This window comes from Cardiocondyla obscurior, linkage group LG22 (genome assembly GCF_019399895.1).
Source record: "Cardiocondyla obscurior isolate alpha-2009 linkage group LG22, Cobs3.1, whole genome shotgun sequence".
Classification (NCBI taxonomy): domain Eukaryota; kingdom Metazoa; phylum Arthropoda; class Insecta; order Hymenoptera; family Formicidae; genus Cardiocondyla; species Cardiocondyla obscurior.
The window spans coordinates 2,651,543-2,674,252 of NC_091885.1; the positions used below are offsets into that span (position 1 = coordinate 2,651,543).

Here is a 22,710-nt window from a genome sequence, read left to right on the forward strand (position 1 = left end):
CTCATCTTTAGGAAAAATAGTGTTCTATGTTCTTCTATATTTGAAGCAGGGATAGATGCACGATTGCATACTAATAGAAATACATATACTAGGATAGGCAGCAAGTAATAGTTATAGCCTTATCGTAATATAATTATATTATACGATACTTAAGAGTATATTAGAGATTACTTTTAACATGTATATAATAAAGCATTTTTTTCATTGTAATTTTTTATTAATTTCTAAGTCGGATTAATTAACGTCAATAGACGTAAAAATTATCGTTTGCTTATTCTGCTTGCTGCTAAACGCTTATATATTTTGAAATGTATTACACAAGATATTGTAATTATTAAAAGATTGTGAAAATTATAATTACGTTAGCAATATAACTAAAAAAATAAAACTTATAATTTGATATTGGACTCCCATCACTACCTCAATCCTTTTATTGCTATTCAGAGCAAGTTTAATCGACCGATCTGAAAAAAAGAATATTATTCTTGTCTAAAAAAAAATTCGTATTAAAAATTGGTGTTTTCTTGTTTTAGAGGAAGACGCCTCGAGTTCGGCGCTTTCAAGAATTCCGCGCAAGAAAGACAATGGTCAGTTGACAATCGACTTTATCGACTGTCTCATTTTCTTACGCGTTCGTCTCTTTTTTTCTGAGGACAGTAAGGACCAAAATCTGTAACGGTCAGCTTAGTTCAGTTTAGTTGCGGAGGCTCGGGCGCGATAACGTGTTTTTAATTGCTCCGCAATTACGCGTATTTTCGACCGCGGATAGGAAGTGTCGTATACGAATAAGTGCCGACCGTCGTCGACACGGGAACGAACGATTATTTTTTATATTCCTGCTATTCTACTCGTTGTTTTGTGCTTCGAAAAAGTGCTTCGGAAAGAAAAAGTTATATCGCGGAACGCACGGAGCATCCGGCCTAAAGTCCGCCGCGACCGACATTTTCGACCCGCTTTATTCGCAACCTCCTTCAGGGTTCCGGTGACCGCCATTACGAGTATGGAATCTGCACCTCGCTCGTCTGTTTCGTCGCGACCGAGATTCTCATCCTGCTTCGAATAAGTGATTTTTGAGTAACTTGAGGAAGTTAAAGTGCGCGAGAAACGTTTTTTTTTTCGCGGCCCGTTTCATTCACCGCTTGTCGCAAGTTCTTGGCTACGTTTATTCCGCCGACGGGAACCGATCGAAGAATCAAAAGTGATCTCGCTTTGGGTATGTAAATATCGTAGCGTTTCCTATGTCGAGATTGAGGACGACACAAGGAACCGGCAACACATCGGTGTTACCTTAAATTACCAAAAATTCTTTTAGACAAACTGATAAACTTGTTTTACGTACAAGATACGAAGTGTGTTTGTGAAGCCTGAGCCTTGCCTCCATCCCGTCACAACTACGACGGAGCTCCCAGTTTTGACAAAGCCGCGTTTTTTGCCAAAATTTAATCCATGTTGTACTCGCACGTCTACATCTTTCATCCAGTCGGTCAATGGTGCCTCTGTGCAACAAAAATTATAATACTCTCACTTTATACTTTGTAATAGAATATGTTAAAGAATAATTAATTTTCCGAAGAATACGCCGCTAGAAAATTAAAACATTAATTAAATAATTGTTCATTGATATCGTACTTTCATAATACAACGGTAATATTCCTCTGTACAGATGTGCTTGCTGAGCAACTTGTTGAAACCGGGTGACTGCAATAATTGGACAGCGAGGTCGGTACTTTGAAATTAAATGTGCAGATTGACCAGACGTTGTAATGACGACGATTGCGCTGGCCAAACATTTAATAGACGCTTCTACAGAAGCAATGGCAATGGCATGTGTAGCATCGATAGGCGGCAGAGTTCTGTTCGACAGATCATGGAAGATCCGCGTCTGCCAGATCGCGGCTTCCGCTTCTCTACAAATGTTTGCCATAGTGCGAACGCACTCCACGGGATACTGTCCTTTCGCCGTTTCACCTACAAATACCCAGACAAGAATTATAATTGCCTGCTCAATTAAAAAAAAAAAGGAAAAAAAGGTACATTTTCCTGTATTTATTTTAAATCTTTAGAAAATATTATTTTGCTACATCTCTAATTATTTCAGTATCGTGAAAGACGGAAATAAAATCACCTGACAACATAACGCAGTCGGCACCATCGAGAATGGCGTTGGCAACATCAGTGATTTCCGCCCTCGTGGCACGCGGCTTCTCCACCATGGACTCCAGCATTTGCGTGGCGCAAATCACCGGTTTGCCAATTTTATTGCATCTACTGATCATAGACTTCTGCGCCAGAAATACCTTCTCCGCTGGTATCTCTATTCCCAAATCACCACGTTCTACCATGATGCCGTCGGACGCATCGATAATCTCGTCGAAATTTGCCACTCCTTGTTGGTTCTCGATCTTCGATATGATTTTAATGTTCTTCCCCTTCTCGCCGAGAACGGCACGGATCGCGGCCAACGCTTTAGCGTTTTTAGTGAATGACGCAAATATCATGTCGATTTCCTGCTCGATAGCGAACTGTAGATCAGATCTGTCCTTCTCCGACACCGCCGGACGGTCCATCGGCACCCCTGGCAAGTTTACTCCTTTGCGAGAGCCTAATTTACCTCCATTTTCAATAGTCGTCGAAATTAATTTTGGACCTGTGTATTATAAAACATCTTTTATAATATTTCCCATCGTTATCATAATTTTTATTTTTTTTTTTTATTAATATTATGAATAAAAACTAATCTCAGAATTTAAAGAGCGAAATGTACACGAATAATATACTCACTAACAGCGGAGACAATTAGGGAGATCAAACCGTCGTCTACAAACACACGGTTTCCCACCTTTAACACCTGCGAGATATTCTCGTAATCAACGTAAACGATTTGAGCGGTTCCTTTCTCCATGTACGCCTTGTCGGTGGATAGTAAAAAAGTTCGACCTTTGATCAGTTCAACCTCAGCCGAATCACCCTGTTGAAGTAATTAAATTCTAATTATACTGTACTATATTGTACTGAATTTAATTCTTGGATTTTATGTGCGTATGGGCCACGTACGCCTTCGAGAAGACCAGTACGAATTTCAGAACCCTTAGTGTCGAGAGCGATAGCGACAGAAATGTTGGTGCCGGTGCGGGCAGTCAAATTCTTTTGCGCTTGGCGGATATTAGCAATGGTCTCGGCATGATACTTGTGGGAACCGTGTGAGAAGTTTAATCGAGCGATGTTCATCCCTGTCTCTATCATCTTTTCTAAAATTTCCACAGATTTGGACGCGGGACCGATTGTACAAATGATGCCAGACAACCGAACGTAGGATACTTGACTATCGATATCCAGAGCACACATATGGTCCAGTTGGCTCTTGGCATACAACTGTTGGATGCTCGATTTGCTAGCCATCTGGAAAAAAAAGATAAAGTCAGGAGAAAAGATCATCTCGTGAGTCTCACTGCTTTTAAATACTTTACTTTTTTTTTATTTATTGCATTATTTTTTATTTATAATTTAATTATTAATTTTATTTTGTTTTGTTACATTTAATAATTCTTTAAATTGTATTTCAATTATTTTATCTGATCTAATAAGATTTACTATTAATTATATTTTTTTAACGGAGATATTTTTATCATTCCTAATGAATAAATGCATCATAATTTTTTACGCGAGGATTATTTTTATCTGAAAAAGCTAACAATGTAGAGGAAAAAGAAAAGATTGAATGCTATAGCAGGTAAAAGATAGATAAGATTATTTCAGGAAGATTGTGTTACGAAAAGAAAATAGCCGTGGAGTCATATTACTTAATACTTTTGATTTTATATGACTTAAATTAATTATTTAATATAGAAAAGTAAACTTTTGAATTATAAATCTTTAACCAAAACCGATACAACACGTTTATATTGCATCTAAATAGTTATATAAATAATTAATTAAAATATTTTTTTTTGTACATTAAAGTGAACGTATAAACTGACCTTGGCAATAACTGAGAAAAAAAACGGCGAATAACTTTGTTTTTAATGTTAATTTTACTACTTACAATTCCAACTGGCGTAAAGAATGATTAATCACGAAAACGATTATATCACGTTGCTTAAGCGAGTGCTCACTCTCTACTGCGTTATATGTTAACATGCCATCAGCTATCAAGTAGTGATAATAATTTAGCGTCATACTTTCTTGCACACATTTATGTAAGAATTTACAAATGAACATTTTGAAAGAAGTACATTACGAAATATTACTCTGCTTGTTATATGTGTAGGATTTTTTTACAATTGCCATATTCGTAGATTAAAATAAATTAATAAAAATAGTAATATATGTTTTATCGAATTATTTAAATTAAACGATTTCTTATTTATGAAGAAAAATTGTATTATAACAATAACAATTAAAATATTTGAAAATTATTAATCTTGAGTAATCAGATTTTATTGAATTTAAACTGCTCATCAAAGTAAAGATCTTAATCAATCTTTTAATAATTAAAGAGTGCTCTTAATAGTGGTTTTAGGCTTATCTGCTCGTGACCTAAACATGCATTAATCTACTGATAATGAAACGTTACATCGTTATTTGTGCATATTTATAGACGCGTTAGCAGATAAGTGATGAAAATAAATGTAATTACAGCAATACACATATAGGCTTTTTTTTTTTAATTAAATATTATTTTTGATTAATTAATATTTTGTATATAATATGGGGAATATAGTATATCGATAGATTTTACATATTTACCTCTTTTACATTTATATCGACAGCTATTGCCACGCTCAAAGGATTAACATAATTAATACAAGTTCGTCTGGTTTTATTTAATAACCGTCGATTGAAAAACGAAAATAAAGTATATAGAGTCTCGAGAATTCGTTTAATAACCGTTCTAAAACCTGCAACGTTTCTGCATATGTGCAAATAGGTTCTTGTCCGAACGCAGCGCTTCGTTGCTCACAGTTCCTATTTATCTATCATATGTGTCGGTAGTGCCTCTAGATTTTAAGGTATGCGGTTCGTGTTTATTGGTTGAAAATTTGATTGCTGAAAAAATTGTGCATTTCTAGTTTTTTATTGTTAATTTAAGGAGCAAATAAAATGGTGAGTATCATTCATCATTCTATGATACTCTTTCTAGTCAATTAGTTCGCCTAAATTCTTGTTTGATTACATTATAATTTCAGCCGCGCCTAATCAAGTTACGATTAAGAAATATAGATTAAAAATCTAGTTATCTGAGTCTTTTTTTTTGTTACTTGAAAATAGGTGGTTCGAGTTGATTTAATGTTGCTGTAACGTGATACAAGTGTGATTATATAAATAGACAATTCAATTAACTAAATTTTTTATAACAGTTTGATAATGCAGATAAATTCACCAACAAGTTTGGTTGGTTTTTTTTTTTATAAGAACTGATTTATTAACGGATTATAAAATTTTATGTGGCCCGGAGAACTTGTTAAAGTTTGCTGGCATACCATCGCAATCGGACTTGTACCTTTTCTGTATATATAGTTGTCTGCGTCTTGTGACCTCTTAGTTAGAGTTACGATTAATCCGCTGAGTGTAACGCTCTCCAACCAGTTTCAAACGTTAAAAAAATACGTGTGAAAAGTTTCGATTAGAAATAAAATAATTTCTTTAGAGATTAAAATAGTTTAAAATGTGTCGGTGTAAATTTTTTTATTACACTTAATGTAAGGTGTTACAAATAAATTACGCTGATAAGTGCAATGATGTAAGGTAACAGAAATATATAGAAATAGTTGAAACTGTAGCAAATAGTAAAATTAATATAATTAAATTTATTGCAGTAACTAGTATTTGGCAATTTTTATATATATAGAATCTGGGGGGCTCTATTTCACTTTCATGCGTTCTCCATTCAATTTATACACGTGAATTCTTGTTAGACACATTAAAAATTATGCAATCACGCATAATCAAACGTCAATTAGGAAATGAATTAGAAATCCAGTTTAATTATAGTTTAACATGTTCATTGAGTCATTAAAACATATCAAAACGAATATTTCAGTAATTTTGACATATTTTAAAACTTTTTCAGATTAATAATTTATTTTATAATAATTATCCAAAGAATTAAAAATTATAAAAGTTTTATGCAATAAACTATTATCTGTTAATGTTGGTTTAATAAATAAGTAATTAATTGTATTTCTAGGTTTTTTGTGAAATGCAAGCGAGTGTAGGACATCACAGTGTTTATATTAAATAACATCGTCAATACTAATTATAATGTACAAATAGCAAAAATAACGAGGTAAAGAAAATGGACATAAAACTTGTTTTCTTCGTACTTATGCTTGCTGCAGCATTGCTCGAAGCAAAAATCCATCTTTGGGGTGACATAGCATTTTCTCGGAAAGCAATAATCAACTATTTATTTCCTAAGGATCCTGGAATAATAAGAGTGAGAAAGCCAGATGAAGTTAAGACCGAAGTGAACAATGTGACTACATTGGATTTTGTAAGTGTAATAAAATTTCTTTTTAATTTTATTTTTATGAAGGCGACTCACTTTGTTAATGTTTTACCTGCAGATTGGATTGGTAGAAAAATACGGTTACTCCGCCGAAGAGCATTACGTAACAACAGAAGATGGTTACAACTTGGTGATACACAGAATATCGGGAAGTCCTTTATTTAATAGTCGGCAGAGAAGGAAAGTTGTATTCTTACAACATGGCATATTATGTACATCTGATTGCTGGGTGTTGATTGGCGCTGGCAAAGACCTTGGTGAGTTACTCTATACATATTCATTAGATTTAGAATTGTTTTATTATTATGCAAGCGATATAAGTAAAACTTATTGGGCTTCACTTTTATACTACAACTTTTTCGGGTCTTCATAAAAAAAAAAAAATGTTACAAGAGTAAGCAGTTTTATTTCTGGAGAGTGTAAAGTGATGAATTAAAGATTGACGTAAAAAATTGCATTAGTTGTCGAGCGTTCTTAAAATAACTTGAAATAACGAAATTTAAATATCGGAAAAAAAAATTATATACGCGCACATTTAACTCTGTTCAAATAAAATTAAAATTTATAACAATTATATGTCATATTATATAATATGGTGACCTCGATTTTATCTAAGTCAATTACAATAGTCATTGTGAAAAATAACTCTGGTGAAAGTTTTGGCAGCTATTTATGACAGAAAAAAACAGAGCAAGGATAGCCGGTAAAAAATAAAGAAAAAACCACCACATACACGTACACTTTCTCTCTGTCTTTTTATTCTTTCTCACACACACACACTTGCGCACACACATGTTCTAAAAAGATAAGAAAAATATTTGAATTATTATTAAAATTTATTAAATGTTAGTAGGTTAATCTGATAATGGAGTATGCATTTTTTTTTTTTTTGTAGCATTTTTATTGGCTGATAAGGGATATGACGTGTGGCTTGGAAACATTAGAGGAAACGCTTATTGCAGATCACATGTGAAACTAACTCCGCGAAATAGCAAATTTTGGCAATTTAGGTAAAAATCTACGTTATAAGACTATATATCGTTCAGAATTAATTTTAAATAATAAAGAATATTCATTTTCTATTGTCTAGCTATCACGAGGTAGCAACGAGAGATTTACCAGCTATGATTGATTATGTACTCAGTTACACAAACCAAAAGACTCTAATCTACATCGGACACTCGATGGGCACTACTCTTTTCTTTGCATTATTATCTATGAAACCCGAATACAATGCAAAAATAAAGCTGGGTATGCTTCTTGCTCCAGTTGCCATTTGGAAAAAAGTATCCGTATTTCTGGAACATTTTCGTACTAAAATGCCGAAGATTAAGGTAAAGAGGTATCAAAGTCGTGCTCTAAGCAAAATAAAAACTATGTTTTATACTTGTTTATTAGGAGTTTCTAGATTCTAATGAAATATATGAGCTTGGCGCATTATCAGCAAGGAGCATTACGGTTGGAAGAACACTGTGCTCAGATAAAGCTGTTACTCAACCCGTTTGCATTGCAATCTTCTTTATATTATCTGGATCTGGTCCAGCACAAATGAACACTGTATATATATTTTTTTAATTTTGTACGATTTAACTAATAATATTTATTTTTAGCTTTTAAGAATTAAGAATTGCAAGTCAATGTATTTACATTGTAATATACGACAAAATGGTTTTTAATAAGGCTATTCGTTACAGAAAGCATTACCGGAAATATTATCATATTATCCATCCGGCACTTCTCTGCAAACGGTATATCATTATTACCAAAATATTATTACACGTGAGTATCCTTTTCTGTTTTAAAAAATATAAATTGTAATTAATTTCATATATTTTTTATTATTTTTTTTAATAGTAAGGTATATTATTTTGGTGATAAATTTTTATTTAAACACGTTGTTCACGATCACATAATCGATACTCTACATTTATCTAAATAAAAACGAAGGTTTTTACAGTTTTTTTAAATATTATTTTATCTCAATTTTGTATTATAAATAATTAATATTGATTGCAGAGAAATTTCAAACATACGATTATGGATATTTCGAAAATTATAAGCATTACAATCAAACAACACCCTTAACGTATAATCTTTTAAAAGTTACCGCCCCTTTGGTTTTATTTTATGGTGCTAATGACTTAGCTGCTTTAAAACCGGTAAAGTTTTTTTTTTAATTATTGATATATTTCTTAAGTTATTAATTTTATTATATTTTACTTTTTTTTTTAGAATGTTCTTGAAACATCAACCCGTCTGCCGAATATTATTTTGCTGGAGGAAATACCGTATAAATTGTTTACTCATTTTGATTTTCTGTGGGCCACTGATGCAAAAACCTTGTTATATGATCGTGTAATAGAAGTTCTTCAAAAATTTGATACTTGAAACGTTTGAATCATTAGTTGCATTATCAATTAAAATACATATAAAATATACGTACATAATAGATGAAATATATTTTTTTAATAATTTAGTGCAGATTAAGAAAAAGATTAAAGGTTAACTGTATAATACCTGAAAAGGATTATTTAATGTCACAATAAAGGGAAAGTATTTTTAAAACAAAATACTCATACAAAAAGTATAAAATCGAACATTTGTACATTGATTTAGCACTTAAAAATGAGTAAAGTAATATAATGTAACACGATACATAATTAATACGTAAAACGTAACTTTAAAGATTATTAACATAAAATAAACTCCACGCATTCATCAGAGATCAAGTTTTTACCTCTTTCGTACATAATTCTTTTTTTATAATTTGCGATACGGTCTCTATTTTAACGAGATAAGATCTATGTAGCATGGCTAGTATCACAATTCTAACTTCTTGTATCCGCAATAAAATAAAATATGCAATTACACAAAAACGGAAGATGTAGTTCGCTCAGTTATAACTTACGAAATGAATGCTAATCTTAAGAAAAAAATGTTACGACATTTACCTATATACAAATAAAAACGTGTACTGCAGAGGTATGAATAACGCCGCAAATTAAATATATTCGTGTGAGCTGTTTTATAAAATGCAAATGTTTCGCGGATGATTTAATGTCATGTTAGAATTCGCGCATGTAACAATAATAATCTAATTAAGCACATACGCCTAATATAATAGAGGATTAAGTACAATTTTTCTAACGATAATACAACTTATAGAAAATAATACTCTATGAAATACAATTATATACGAATGTAACTAGTAGCTGCACAATAAGGGTCTGTAGTCAAAAGTCGTCTAAAATTTTTACAAAATAATACAAATAATATTTATACGTCATCTGAAAAAGATTATTAATTGACTATATATTTCATATTATATCTTATTTATTGAGTCGCTACGGTAAAAATTTATTGAATCGCATATCGGAAATGAGAAACTATTTAACTCTCTATGCTGTGTTGTAACTGCACGCGTCGCACGGATCGAATCAGATCTAAATTTTAGCGTTAAAAATATTAAAATTTTCGGATCTAATCATTTTCTTCCGGCTGCCTTTACGCAATACAGCTCAAGTAGTTTTGTTGGTTGGTCGAAAACGCGACATATAAAAATCGCAATCGGTACAATACAGCGTTGGCTCAAGTACATTTCTCTTTCGGCAAAGATTACAGGGTGTTACAAGTGCCCTCACGTTAGTCGCAATACCTGTTGGCGTTTGCATCGGAGGTTGCGAGACCATCGGGACGACTTTCGCGGTAGACATAGCGAAGTGCATCTGTTTGGCAAGCGGAGGATGTTGATAAGGCGGATATTTCACGTTCGGTTGAATTTGACCGTTCTGCAGAGTTTTAGGATATGTTTGATTAGAGACCATAGAGCTTTGCTCAATTTTCTGAGATGACAGTTGTCGTTGATAGTTCTCATGTCGCTGCTGATAAGCAGCTGCCTGCGCATTCTGTTGCTGTTGCTGCTGATAAGATATAAGTGCGTTAGGCGATGGTTGATGGATAGACTGGGGGACTGATTGGCTCGCTCTATTCTGCGGAAGAACAGTTTGATAGGGATGACCCTGATAGGAACTTTGAGAGTATTGGCTTTGATAAGGATTCGGCGACTGATTAGACGAATAAAATTGTTGCTGCGAATGTTGAACAGTTATCGGGCTGGCATTGTGAGATGGAATTCTTTGATTAAGAGTATTCTGCTGCGGCTGAACAATCACTTGCTTATTCATTTGATTATGCTGTTGCTCTAATTGATTATGCAATTGTTGTTGATAATATGGCCCATAACTGTTTTTTTGAGGTAACATTTTTGCTTGCTGCATTCCATTTTGAATATACTGTCCATTCATTTGCGTTGGATAAGGACTAGCTGGCTTTTGCGCTTGCGATAATGGAATTATTTGATTTCGTGGATGAGACGTTTGCGTCTGCGGATGGTACACCGGCTGCACATATTGCGGGGTATATCCATTCTGCGTGTATCTGATCTGCTGTTGTAACTGTGGCGAATAAGATGTCGGTTTCGACGTATTGACGGGAATACCACCGGAATAAGTTTCTCTAGGACGGTCAATCACGTCTTTTCCTTCGTTTCCACAAGGCCCGCAGGATTTTTTATCCGTTAACGATCCAATCGAATCGTTTGAATTCTGTCGTCCAAACGTAGGTTTAACGGTGTCTGAAATTAGATTAACGCTTCTCAATTGATCTTGGAAAGGCGTCGCTGGTACGCTATCAGCTTCACTTTTTAAAGGAAGAGTTTGCTGTTGAAACTTTGCTGCGATATTTTCACGAATCGTTTCTGCTTCTTGAAGACTTCGAATTTCTCGCAGTACTTGAGCAGTTTCAGGTTTATTCATCGCAGAACGCAAAACTCTCTCCAAAATAGGATTAGGTATGTACGAATCTTTCTCATCGTCTTCTGCTGTCGCAACGAGCACTACTTGATCGCAAAATGATACGCTTTTCTTTTTTCCAATTCGCCGTTTTATCTTTCGCGGAGCAATGTCCTCCTCACTTGGCAGTATCGTAGTATTTTGTATGGTGTTCTGCATCGCCACTTCGCTGATGTCGTCTTCCGGACTGTCGACAGGCAAACCATTCTCGTGCGGGAGCGTCAAGGACATAGATAACATTGCGGCATTCAAATCGCTTTGTTGAACAGATTCGGTTGGTTGCATCATCGCGATAAAGCTATTTTGGCTGGAACTCGAATCGAAACTGGAGTTCAAAACAGGTTGAGAATTTGTATTTTCCATTCTGGTAAAGGCGACGATATTTTCAGGCGATTTAATCGACTTTGTATTTTCTATCGGTGCTTCTTGAGATACATCGTTTCCCGAGGATATTACCATTGGAGAAACGCAATTTACATTTTGTTTTATTTGAGATTTTACTTCTGCATCTGATTTCGAAACCGGCTGCAGTTTAATTTGTTCAAATCTAGCAGCCATATCTTTCACCGAAGATGCGACTCTCGGGCAATCTGTGACGTCACGGCCTTGATCATAATTCTGCACGAGATTATTCATCATTAAGTCACTGGTTCTTCTAGCGATAGTCGGTCCAGAAATCGTCGGCACCGACGGTGTTCGAATTTTCGGAATATCTTGATTTAAAGGTCCTTGTCTTTTCATTTTTCTTTCCGCCTGTTTAGCTTGCAGTTCTCTCAGCCACGTTTCGCTCGAAGATTTCTCCTCATCCTCGTGCTCTTGCGCCCGTTTTTCTTTATTTAAATCATCGGTGAGAATCTGTTCTTTTTTATTTTGCAATTGTGACAACAAATTGCCGATTTGTTGCGTTTCGAATTGCTGTGCATGTTGCTGCGGTGGAACGGCAATTTGATGCTGTTGAATTTCCTGATGCACTGGTTCGTCGATCGGTGGCGGCGGCGGCGGAAAATCTTCACTGGCTTGTCTCGAATGTGACACCGAATTGACTGAAGGAAAAGGCGGCGGTGGCGGAAAGTCTTCGCTCGGTTGTCGCGAGTGAGATATGTTACCACTTTCGGGATAAGGTGGTAAAGAATCTGGCTGAAATTGTTGTTTGGGAGGACTTTGTTCGTTGTGCACATCCGCGCGAGTGACAACGAAAGTCGGCTCATAAAGTATTGAACCTCCGTTAGCGTATTGTATTACGTCATCTTGAATTCTAGGTTTATTATTGTAATTTGTTTGACACGCTGCAGAAATATTAGTATTCTGTTCATTATAAGACGGTAGAAATGGAAGTGAATGCGACTCCGAGGAATAATCGGCATAATCCGAGTTCCTATTGGAAGCGTTACACGAGTTGCTCGAGTTTACGTGGTTCCAATAAACATTATTTTGATCCTGCGGCGGATTGGGTATACACCGATTATCCGGCAACGGGTATGCAGCTTTGTCGGACTGCTGCTCATTGTGCACTTCGCCCGAACACTTAGACTTGCTAAGTTGAGAAGTGGTTCTAAGCGGAGGGGGCGGAGGTACTTTCGCTACATGCAACACTTTACCGGCGCTACCATGGAAGCTCTTTCTCATTAAGCGACTTCTTTCAAGATTTGGATTGCTAGTGTTTCCAGATCCATGATTTCCCGTAAACTCCAGGTGTCCCTCCGATAAGTAACCGCTCAATGTTTGATTTAAATCGCTGCCCTTTAGACCAACACTGGAATCATCTACCGATTGTTTCAGTAAGACGGACGATCCTTCCGTATTCACATTTGCCTGACCGTCTTGCCCTTCTCGTAAATCTGGCATACTTCTATTTTTTCTTTTAATTAATCCACCCATAAGTAATTTTCTGCGAATTTTGTGTTGCTTCTTACCCTGCTTCTGTTCGATCGTAGCCGGATTATTGAGCTGTGTATTTCTGACAACAGTTGTATTGATTTCGTTTTCTTTTGGCTTCTCAATCTTTACTCCTTTTGGAGATGGCGACAATCTCGAAGGTGCTATTGAAAAATCCTTTGATACGTTCTTATTTCTTTCCTCGCTTCTCGCACGTTTCTTATCTTTTTTATCGTCTTCGCAACGTTTTGTACGGCTGAATAAGCCAGTTCTCTGCGTTGGGCGATCTTTGAGCATGTATTCTCCGTCTTCAATAACGTTTACCGTTGTCGCTTTGCTACGTAAAGTTTTCTTTTTCGGCAAAGTAGCGTAAATCTCAATACTCTTCGTGGCGGGCTTATCTACTGTTGTTGGCGCGTTCACGAGAAGTTCTCGACTATTTTGTCGAGAATGATTACCTTTATCTCGCGAGCTTTGCCTCGAATGTTGACTCGATTTACTATTCTCACGCGAGTGCCTTCCTTCAGGTGCTCCATCTAAAAAGAATAAAATAAATATATATTTTTATTCGATAAGTTTCATCTTATTAATCAATATTCGGATTTCCTACCTTCTTTGTCACCGTTAACAGTAACTTGTTCTTGCATTCTCCTATGTAAACTCCTCGTTCTCATGACACAAGTATTATGCTTCATTCTTGCTATTGTAATTGTGTGGGGATTATTATACGGGGCGTTCATCGCAGCTCTGGCTTTATTACTCGCCGCGCTGCACAATGCGACAGCCGTGTTAAGATCGCCCGCGTCTTCGGCGGCACGAGATTTATCTAACAACGCGTCCGTTTCTTTACACAATCGTTCGCAATCGTCGCCGGAAGAAGGTTGGTAACCTTCCGGTATTTGAGCAAGCTGTAAGAGATAATATTCAAATTATAAAAATTTATACAAATATAAATTTTGAAAATTTTCTTTTTTTACTCGTATATTTTATTCACCTGTAAGTTGTGCTTTAAGCCCTGCTGAAGTGGAAGACTGTCTGTGGAAGACAAGGAATATGAATCGTAACCAGCGTCGTAATGACCGCTGCTGCTGCTCGAGAGCTCCCCAGACTTGCTGATGGGGCTTTTAGGTACGCCCGAGTTTCTCTGCATTTTGTTAACAATGTACAGGTACGTATTGTCCATCGTAGTTGATGAACTCGATGACGCGCTATTACGATCGCCGGACCAATTACCGGAATCTCGTCGTCGAGGTACGTTCATGTGATCTGGGATGCTGATACCGTCTTGCGGCGCCGATCCCACGCTTAAACTGCGCGTCAGTTGCATCTGCTGCTTCTTCTGTTGCTGCATTACATTTTCCACTGCGCGACGGCTAATATACTTTGATTCTATGTCACCATCAACCGCGTCAACACCCTGATTGCCGAAAATATTATTTTGAATATCCGTGAGATTCTGATAATCGCTGTAAACACTTCGTTGAGTGTAGAGATGCGACGGACTGTCAGGATTGGGGGTGATGGCACGTCTAGCTGTGCTGTTGATGGATGGCTTCTCGGGACTAGGCGTAATCGAACGGCGGACGCTATTCTTTGGGGACGTCTTCAGGCCATTATTGTTCGGAAAAGGGATAACAGTCTTTGGAGCGTTCTCGGTATTAACAGGAGTACCGGCGGGCGTTGCGTACAGGAGTAAAAGAGGCTGATAACGACCTCTTCTACACTTCTCCACGACTTGCTCCCACCGGGGTCCAATCTCCTTGACAGTGGCATCGTCGAAATAGATCCACACCTAAAAGTATTGTTTTACCATCAGGTTAATCGTGTTACGAGCCGAATAGCTGTAACCAACGCTGTTTGTCGTTATGAGCACTGACCTTCAATTTCGTGTGGAAAAAGAACGTGGAATAATGTTTCCCGTAATAGGTAACCACTCCTACGAGATTATGCACGGTAGAAGCACCCCATCGAGAGTCCACCACGCTATGGAAGACGTCACTAAGTCGAAGGGACGTGCCCACGGTCGCAAAAACGTCCATGATATGCTCCAACGACGGTCGCTCGCTGTCCCAGACGACACCGACAGAAACTATTTCCGGCCGGTTCATCAGAGTTCGACATATTTGAATCTTCGCCCCGCAAGAGCTCTGAAAACGGCAGACAGAAAATATATTTTTGATGTCACATCGTTAGATACTTCACGGTAATATCTTGATCGACGTTCCGTATTCGAGCGGCGTTCCATTTTCGAGAGAAAGTTTAGACCCGGATTTAAATTCGTGGAAAAACCGTATTCATAAAATTCGTGAGTGAGTCAGTTTCGTGCAGTATTCAAAATTCAACGTTATGAGTGGATCACCACGAAATTATTACGACATCGATGGCAAAGCCGCAGAAGAATGCACAAAGCTCAAGGCGTTTGTCAGAGTTCGGTCAATAATTTATAAAAAAATATTATTCAGTTTATAGCTCACCGGACAGTCACGGATATCACCCATGCCGCCAGCTCTCCTCAGAAGTTGTCCGAAAAGATCCGGATTATTTCTAGAATTTAGTGGCGTTTGATGAGCTTGAGACGTCAATGCCGACGCGGACACGTAATGAACCATCTGTAAAAAAAAAGAAAAATATTAATAACGCTTAATTAATTTATTATTAATTTAATATCAAATAAATTGCCGCAAGAGAACAATAAAATTTATTAATCAGTAAATTTAATTAAATACAAAAAATATATTAACGATTTAATGCGAGTTTAAATAAGTAAAACAATTATTTTTGATTTTTATTGTCACTTTGTTCATATGACGCCTGCAGATTCAACCGCAAATTCGACACGGCGGTCTATCTCTTTCAATAGTCTGACCGAAATTGCTATTGAACTGCCGACATACTGCTAACATTCTGCTTAGTAGATAACAGCAACTAGTTCCATGCTTTTTACGGTTCGCTGGTCAACGATGCCCGACGTGAACACACACCAAGGAAAACCGACTCCACCCACGAGATGCTGAGCACTATATCTGGTATTACGCTACTCTCTTCCGTTTGCGCGATATGCGTTATTCCAGTTGCTAAGAAATACTCCCGATACAAACTTAAATTACGAACTCACACATATATTATTAACAGTGTCGCTGGCGAATGTTAAATTTTACTTTTCCAATTTTTCTTTCTTTCTTTTCTTTTTTCTTTTTTTTTTCTTTCCACCAAAATAAAACGTGGGAAGAAAAGATGTTACTCAGGCAGGTAAGAAAATCGTAACTCTGCCATAAAGGAGCAGATGCGTATATAAAAAAGAAAAACTCCTAAAAGCTTCCATATACCTGAGGTACAATCATAACGAAAGGTAAATACTACACACCTATGTTGTACGAAAACTTATACGGAAGAAAAGGCGGAAAGATCGCTCAAGTATCATTTTAGCATAAAAAAAAAAAAAAACGAAGATAATATTTTAGCATTTTATTTTTACGCGCGTGCCCCGGCGAAATTATTGTATAAGAAATTTATAAAGAGTAATGATTCGTCCGGTCAGTAAGCTGATATGAATTTACACGAACCTGTGTAAAAGGCAATGGCTCCGACGTGGCACCGCAAGCTCCGCAGACGCTTTGTTCGACGAGCGTCATGGCAAATTTCTGATGCGGCACACAATGCCTCGCGCTGCACATGTCCTCAGCCTCGCCACTTGCTATGTGAAGATGTATGCGCAAAAGGATGTTCTCCTGAAAATTAATAAAAAATTCAAACATCGAGGCGCGCGTTTCTTCTGCGATTTTCTTCGGCGACTCGTCCAGCCGCTTTGCCGAACTTAATTAAATGTAACAAAAAATTTATCCGTCTTCGATATATCTCTCTCGTGCGAGCAAAGTTTATAACTTTCAAGAAAGAAAAAAAATAATAATAATCGGCCCGGTTATCAATCTTCGCGTGCTCAATTCAATACGTAATAACCTTTACCACGCCGAGCACTAAAGCGCGCTATAAAATTCTTACGTTTGAGAATATGCAGGCTAACGGTACGGCACGATTATGTTACTGTCCTTGCATCTATTGTACGTTTTCGTAGTGTAAGTACCCACGAGCAACATGCATTGATATTATTCAGCCGACTAGTTGACATACATACGAGCACGCTAGTGTCCAACGTGACTGTTGTGCAAACGAGAAAGTAGTATATACCGGCGGTACTCGCGAGGCTCAGTTAAGATCATTATTGCTAATCCAATCTCGTCTGTAACTATGAGCATTCATTAGGAACGTTCGATCAGCTTCGAAATATTCAGTAATGAAAAACGGCCGAGCTTCGGCCCGCGCCGGAGAGCGAGAGAAAATCCTGGGGGAGAGAGATCTGGATTTGAGTTAATTCTATTACATTTTAGCAATCTAGGTCTTCCATGCTATGAAACTTTCCACGTTATTAGCAGGAAAGTCCCTCTTCTCTTTTTCCCATTCTAAATAAATTTGTCTTTACCGCGGAAAGTGATATTGCATTCACCTACTCTTTCGTAACGTTAGATATTTTTTTTTTCTTTTTTTTTTTTTTTAATTCAGAACAGCGCGGAGAGACGTTCATGAAATTCGATTCGACAATCAATAATGCAATTTACCGATGAATGAAGAGGGTATTTTGATACGTTTATACCGTCGAGCGGATTGCGCTGCGTGTATCAATATCTCGCGGTTTCAATCAGCAGCGGTATATGGAAAAACCCGAAATGAATGGTACTTACAAAACATTCCGCCGCGTCGTCCATAAAGCCGAGCTGAAACCTCTGCTGATCGAGAAAGCTCTCGGCCAATGCACGGCGCAGGGTATCGGGAGGCAAAGCGCTCTCTTGCGAAAACTGCAGCTGCGAGAACAGGTCCTGAAACAAGACAATGTGACGAGGATTTAATGCGCGAGCTACCAAACGAGATCTCGCCGGGTGACTTAAACTCGCCGACGAGGGTTCGCGGAATGAATAATAAATGAACGCTGTGGTAAAAGCACAATAAAGACAACGCATTATTATACACGAACATTCTTGCCACTTTTTTTTTTTTTTTCTTCGCTCAAAAGTAAGACGGGAAGAAATCTGAATTTTCCGCACAAAGTTACGTTAATCTTTGTTGCGTCACCGCCAATAAAACCGTTGAGTATGATAAAATCGCGTTGCGAATCACCGTTGAATCTACCGTGCATCGCTCTGTTTCTCCCATTTCCCTAATCAACATATCTAGCAGGCAATCGCGGTGCATAGATAATTTTATGAAACGCAAGTGATTTCGCAACAAGAAGACATCGGGTTTCCGATGGTACGCTACGAGCGGCATCGACCACTTCGTCTTCATTTTTTACCACATCGGTCGTCGCATATGTCACCGCGGCGTGACACACGGTCAGAGGTCAGACAGACCTCCGGATAGTATCAGACCGGTCCTTATTCGCGACCTATCGGCAACAGCCGGGTTCTCCGGCGAGTTTCGTAACTAAATCCCCGCTTGTGATTAAGTAAGTAGCGATTATACGTAGAAAGTCGGTACTGCGTGCGCATTTCAAGGTGCTTGCCTAACGCGGCATTCCGGCAAAAACGTCGGATGCAAAAAGAAGAAGGAGCCGAACAATTAAAGTGCACTAAGCGGATCGTGTTGCGAGCTGCAAGCTGAATTTTAGTTCCACCTGAGTTAAGAAAAAAAAATTAAGAAGAAGAAGAAGAAGAAAAAAAAGGTCTGAGATGCGTGTAAAGTGATGGAGCAACACGGCAGAATCGGTGCCCGAGATTTTCCGACGAACTTCAATGATTCAGGCGGAATTCGTGCCAGTCATTCTGTTACATCTGTTGCATCCACGCGGTGTTCTAGTACGCTACTCTACGTCGATTCGCGTCTAAAGTGAAATTCCTCAATGAAAGTTACTACGTATCGTGCACTAACAGTCTACTCGTAATGACACCAGTGACAGATGCGGTACGAGTCCCGGTCGACGTAAAAGCGACGATGGTAACGGCACGTCCGTGCGCGTGTGAAGAAGAGAACGTAGCACCTGTTCGAGGCAGGTTGGTCGCTCGATGCAGAAGAAATCAACCGCACGTATCGGCGTGCGTATCAGATATTATGTATCGCTAAATCAGGTGTGCTCGCTAAACGAAAGTGGTACTTTACCGGTTATTAATTATTTATTAATTATTAACCGCGTGATTTTCAAAATTTAATGAGGGATTATTATATTAGGAAAAAAAAAAAAAAAAAAAATTGTCGTGCTGAAACAAGCTGTTAAACTAATAGTTTACCATTTTCAGAATTAACAAACTTTCATCTGCCTTTCGTGCCGAGAGAATCGAGACGAACGAGGGAGTAAGAGGCTGTAAAAATTGCAACTATATATTTTAATAGACGTCTTCGCACGCTCTAACATTCTCAAGCCACGGTCTACGGTAATTTAAAAGAAAACATCTCCGTATGGATTGTCTCAAGGTAATTATTTTAATGACTCAATTCATTATCGGCTATTCATTGCAGATTCATTAACGCTCTTGCCATTAAGAGCGCGGATTCTTGGTAAGCTCTCGCGCAACTTTCTAAACTAATAAGGAGACCGATAAAATATATGTATAAAAAAAATATATAAGCGTTACTTTTTTCAGATCGCCCAGCTCGACGTTGCAGACCGAGTCTTCCTTTTCCATGCCGCTGTCCTCCCCCTCCTCTTTGACTTTGTTCTCAATTTTATTTCTCGTCCCGTCGCCCTTGATCTCCTGACGAGGTGCGAGCGACGACCGGGTCGTCGACGTGGATGTCGCCGACCCATTCTGACGAACCTTCATCCACTTCAACATCTTTGCATCCGCGCGCTTCAAGTTGGAAACGCAAGTGTCATCGTTTACGCTGCGCGCCACGGCTTATCGTCAAAGACGTACGGCACGAAAAGTTTGTTAGCTCGCGAACGCCGGCGTGCTCCAAAATTGAAGCGAAAGGCGTCACATGCGCTGCGAAGTGACATGATCTCTCGGGCCGGATAAAAAAAAAAAAAAGAAACCTCCCTGCGAACTCCTTTTTTGGTAGAAAACTCTTCGTAACGGATGTACGGCACGACGGCGTTGTTTGCTGCGTCTACACGCGACACTTTACTCGCTCGTCTGATAATATCATTTCGTATATTTGCCCTGTTAACGCTATTTTCTCTTCTTCTTCTTCCTCTTTAAACGATAACGTTATCTCTTCTGCTCGCGCGCGGTTGTTTAAAGTACGATAGCCGTGTTCATCGAATAAATTGTGGGACGACCGCTGGTGGCACAATCAATCGCTGATTTTCAATGCGTCCCTTCCTTCTTACATTTCCAGGACTGCTGGACGCTCGCGCGAATGCGATAAATCTTGCGAGCGTTATTTTCATTCTGTGACGTAACTTTGAACAATCGCGACGTGCGAGATAAACGAGAGAGCGTTTAAGAACACGAAGAAAGGAGATACGAAGGTTGACGACGAGCAAGCTGGCGGGAGAAGCAGATGCTCCTTCACAAAGAACGAAGGAAGGATGATATCCAGCAATTGCAATACCGGATATGCTGGCGGAACCAGTTGCCGGACAAATCGTAGGTGCGATTAAAAAAAGGTGAACTTGCTTAACCGACGAAATCGTCCCTTTAATTTGCAAGCTCGGTATTATCGTGATAAACTCGCGGGTTCAACCCCATCTCGATCGCAAGGAACAAGTGGACGCTCGATTTCGAAAAATATTCTATAAAGACCCACCTTCTCGTCGATGAGCGTACATTTGAAATAATTACTTGCGAATTAAGATTAAAAATAATCGTCCGGCAACAAATCTTTCTTTCTTTTTTTTTTTTAAATATCGATTAATATTGTACGAAAATTTCTTTGCGTCGCTTCTTTAAATCGAGCGCAAAATTAGTTTTGCCCAACAGTAAGTCCAGTCAATTTCTCGTGGTAACGCCGAAGTCGCTCCGCGATCAGCGCTCGGACCAAATGTCGGCGTGGACCACTTTGTTCCGTCTCGGCGTACCACGTGGTCCTCTCCTTCCGCCGCGTTAGCTTCTCAGGAAGAAAAGCAACGTTACACCGTCACCGCTTCGTATTTTTCGTATTTCCAATCGAACGTGGATTCTAACACAGTCGCGCGTCTACCGTTACAGCTCGAACTACGCGTTCTCACTTAACCATCTTCCACGGGAGAGTGTTGCAGCACCATCACGGAAGTGAACAATCCCACCGATGTTCTCTCCTTGCGAACATCTCGCACTTGAGATCTCGCGAAGAACCACGGGAATAGAAGCACTTTCCTTCGCGCAGATTCGACAGTTTCGCAGCTTAAACCAGCACGGAGAAACGTGGAGAAGGAGCACGGAACTACCTGAACGCGGCGCACCGCCGTGCACCCGTACCTGAAGTCAGCGACTCGCAGTATGCTGGCGAATATCCCCCACCTTCTCCTCTGGTTCTCTTCGTTTTCCTCTTCTTTCCATAGGGGCTTACACAGTATCCACTTTCTCGCTCCATCCCACCTTTCGATAGACCCAAGGAGTCAATGACGTCACCCGTTTAGCTGTCCTACGTTCACCTACCTGAACAACCTGAGCCGCAGCAGCCTAACCAGGACCGTAGCGTATTGAAGATTTAAATAACCGACCTCTTCGGAGCGAGATAAGTCCGTCGAGCCGCCGTTTTCGCAAAGACGTCGAGATCTCTTTTTACTTCGATCGAAGAAAATATACGAAACGAGCTAGACGATGTGCTACCATTGCTTTTCGATTGTTATATGCAGCAAAAACGACGTATTGCGACAGATTGATTTCATATTCACACAGGCAGGATGTATGTATATGGGCACCAAACAGGAAATTGTATCTATTAAATCTGAACGATATTATTTAATCAAGAAGTGTGGGCACTGTCGCGTAAAAGAGACACATAGTCACGTTTACAAGGACTCGGGACATTTCCTCAGTCGTTTACGAGACAGGATGCAATTCTCATTAAGTTTACTTATAAAACACTCTACTGTGAATGAGAATTAATTAGCTGTTAAACGGTAGCCTATTTTATCCGCGCTTTCAAAGCTCGTCGGAAAATCCTGAGCGTTCGAGTCTCCTCGATTCATTCTTCGGAAGAGTAGCCAAACCGCATTAATTTTAAATAACGAGAAACAACAGAAAGAGTGCATTAAATATAATATACATAAATAAATTAAAGAAATATAAAAAAAAAAGAGAAAAAAAAATTAAAATTGGTCCAGTAGTTCAAATCGACTTCGAGTACGGCGACACGCAAGTTCAAAGTAACTATTAGTGGCGGCAGGAAATGATCCGATAATAGCGGGAAATTATGTCAGGTGTCCGTAACCGAAGTGGCAATCTGTAAATGCGTCTCTACCACAAATTGTCGCAGGGCGCAAAAAAAAAAAAAAAAAAAAAAAAAAGAAGTGTTACAAATCGCGTCTTCAAGAATTGCAAGATGTACTCTTGCGTGCTTCTT

General features: G+C 38.3%; 3 protein-coding genes across 5 annotated transcripts in view; 1 reads left to right on the plus strand and 2 right to left on the minus strand.

The window, feature by feature from the left end:
- Window positions 1–17: 17 nt before the first annotated feature.
- On the minus strand, window positions 18–4,135 carry LOC139111044 (pyruvate kinase-like). The gene is made up of 7 exons (XM_070671085.1): window positions 4,043–4,135; window positions 3,055–3,399; window positions 2,782–2,968; window positions 2,126–2,647; window positions 1,630–1,968; window positions 1,340–1,496; window positions 18–464 (listed from the first exon to the last, which is right to left on the minus strand). The coding sequence occupies exons 2-7, from the start codon at window positions 3,397–3,399 to the stop codon at window positions 452–454; spliced, it is 1,563 nt and encodes a 520-aa protein (XP_070527186.1). The 5' UTR covers window positions 4,043–4,135; the 3' UTR covers window positions 18–451.
- An 804-nt stretch (window positions 4,136–4,939) lies between these two features.
- LOC139111046 (lipase 3-like) lies at window positions 4,940–9,100 on the plus strand. Of its 2 annotated transcripts, none has more exons than XM_070671088.1 (9): window positions 4,940–5,103; window positions 6,188–6,493; window positions 6,567–6,765; window positions 7,404–7,518; window positions 7,599–7,842; window positions 7,907–8,065; window positions 8,203–8,287; window positions 8,525–8,667; window positions 8,741–9,100. In XM_070671088.1, exons 2-9 carry the CDS (start codon window positions 6,296–6,298, stop codon window positions 8,894–8,896), a joined length of 1,299 nt encoding a protein of 432 aa, XP_070527189.1. In that variant the 5' UTR covers window positions 4,940–5,103; window positions 6,188–6,295; the 3' UTR covers window positions 8,897–9,100. The 2 variants fall into 2 exon arrangements, with proteins under 2 accessions (XP_070527189.1, XP_070527190.1); XM_070671089.1 differs by lacking the exon at window positions 4,940–5,103 and adding an exon at window positions 5,322–5,745.
- The window catches only part of Ec (ubiquitin specific peptidase echinus), a 54,823-nt gene continuing 41,123 nt past the window's right edge, over window positions 9,011–22,710 (minus strand). Inside the window, exons 1-8 of one of the 2 annotated variants that reach the window (XM_070671070.1) lie at window positions 19,854–21,916; window positions 17,970–18,104; window positions 16,797–16,961; window positions 15,708–15,842; window positions 15,111–15,380; window positions 14,228–15,025; window positions 13,844–14,141; window positions 9,011–13,769 (exon numbers count right to left, since the gene is read on the minus strand). In XM_070671070.1, the coding sequence (XP_070527171.1) occupies window positions 10,027–13,769; window positions 13,844–14,141; window positions 14,228–15,025; window positions 15,111–15,380; window positions 15,708–15,842; window positions 16,797–16,961; window positions 17,970–18,104; window positions 19,854–20,054 (5,745 nt within the window). In that variant the 5' untranslated portion in view covers window positions 20,055–21,916 and the 3' untranslated portion in view covers window positions 9,011–10,026. Of the gene's footprint in view, window positions 13,770–13,843; window positions 14,142–14,227; window positions 15,026–15,110; window positions 15,381–15,707; window positions 15,843–16,796; window positions 16,962–17,969; window positions 18,105–19,853; window positions 21,917–22,710 lie in introns of those variants that run through there. The other variant, XM_070671069.1, reaches the window with a different exon arrangement.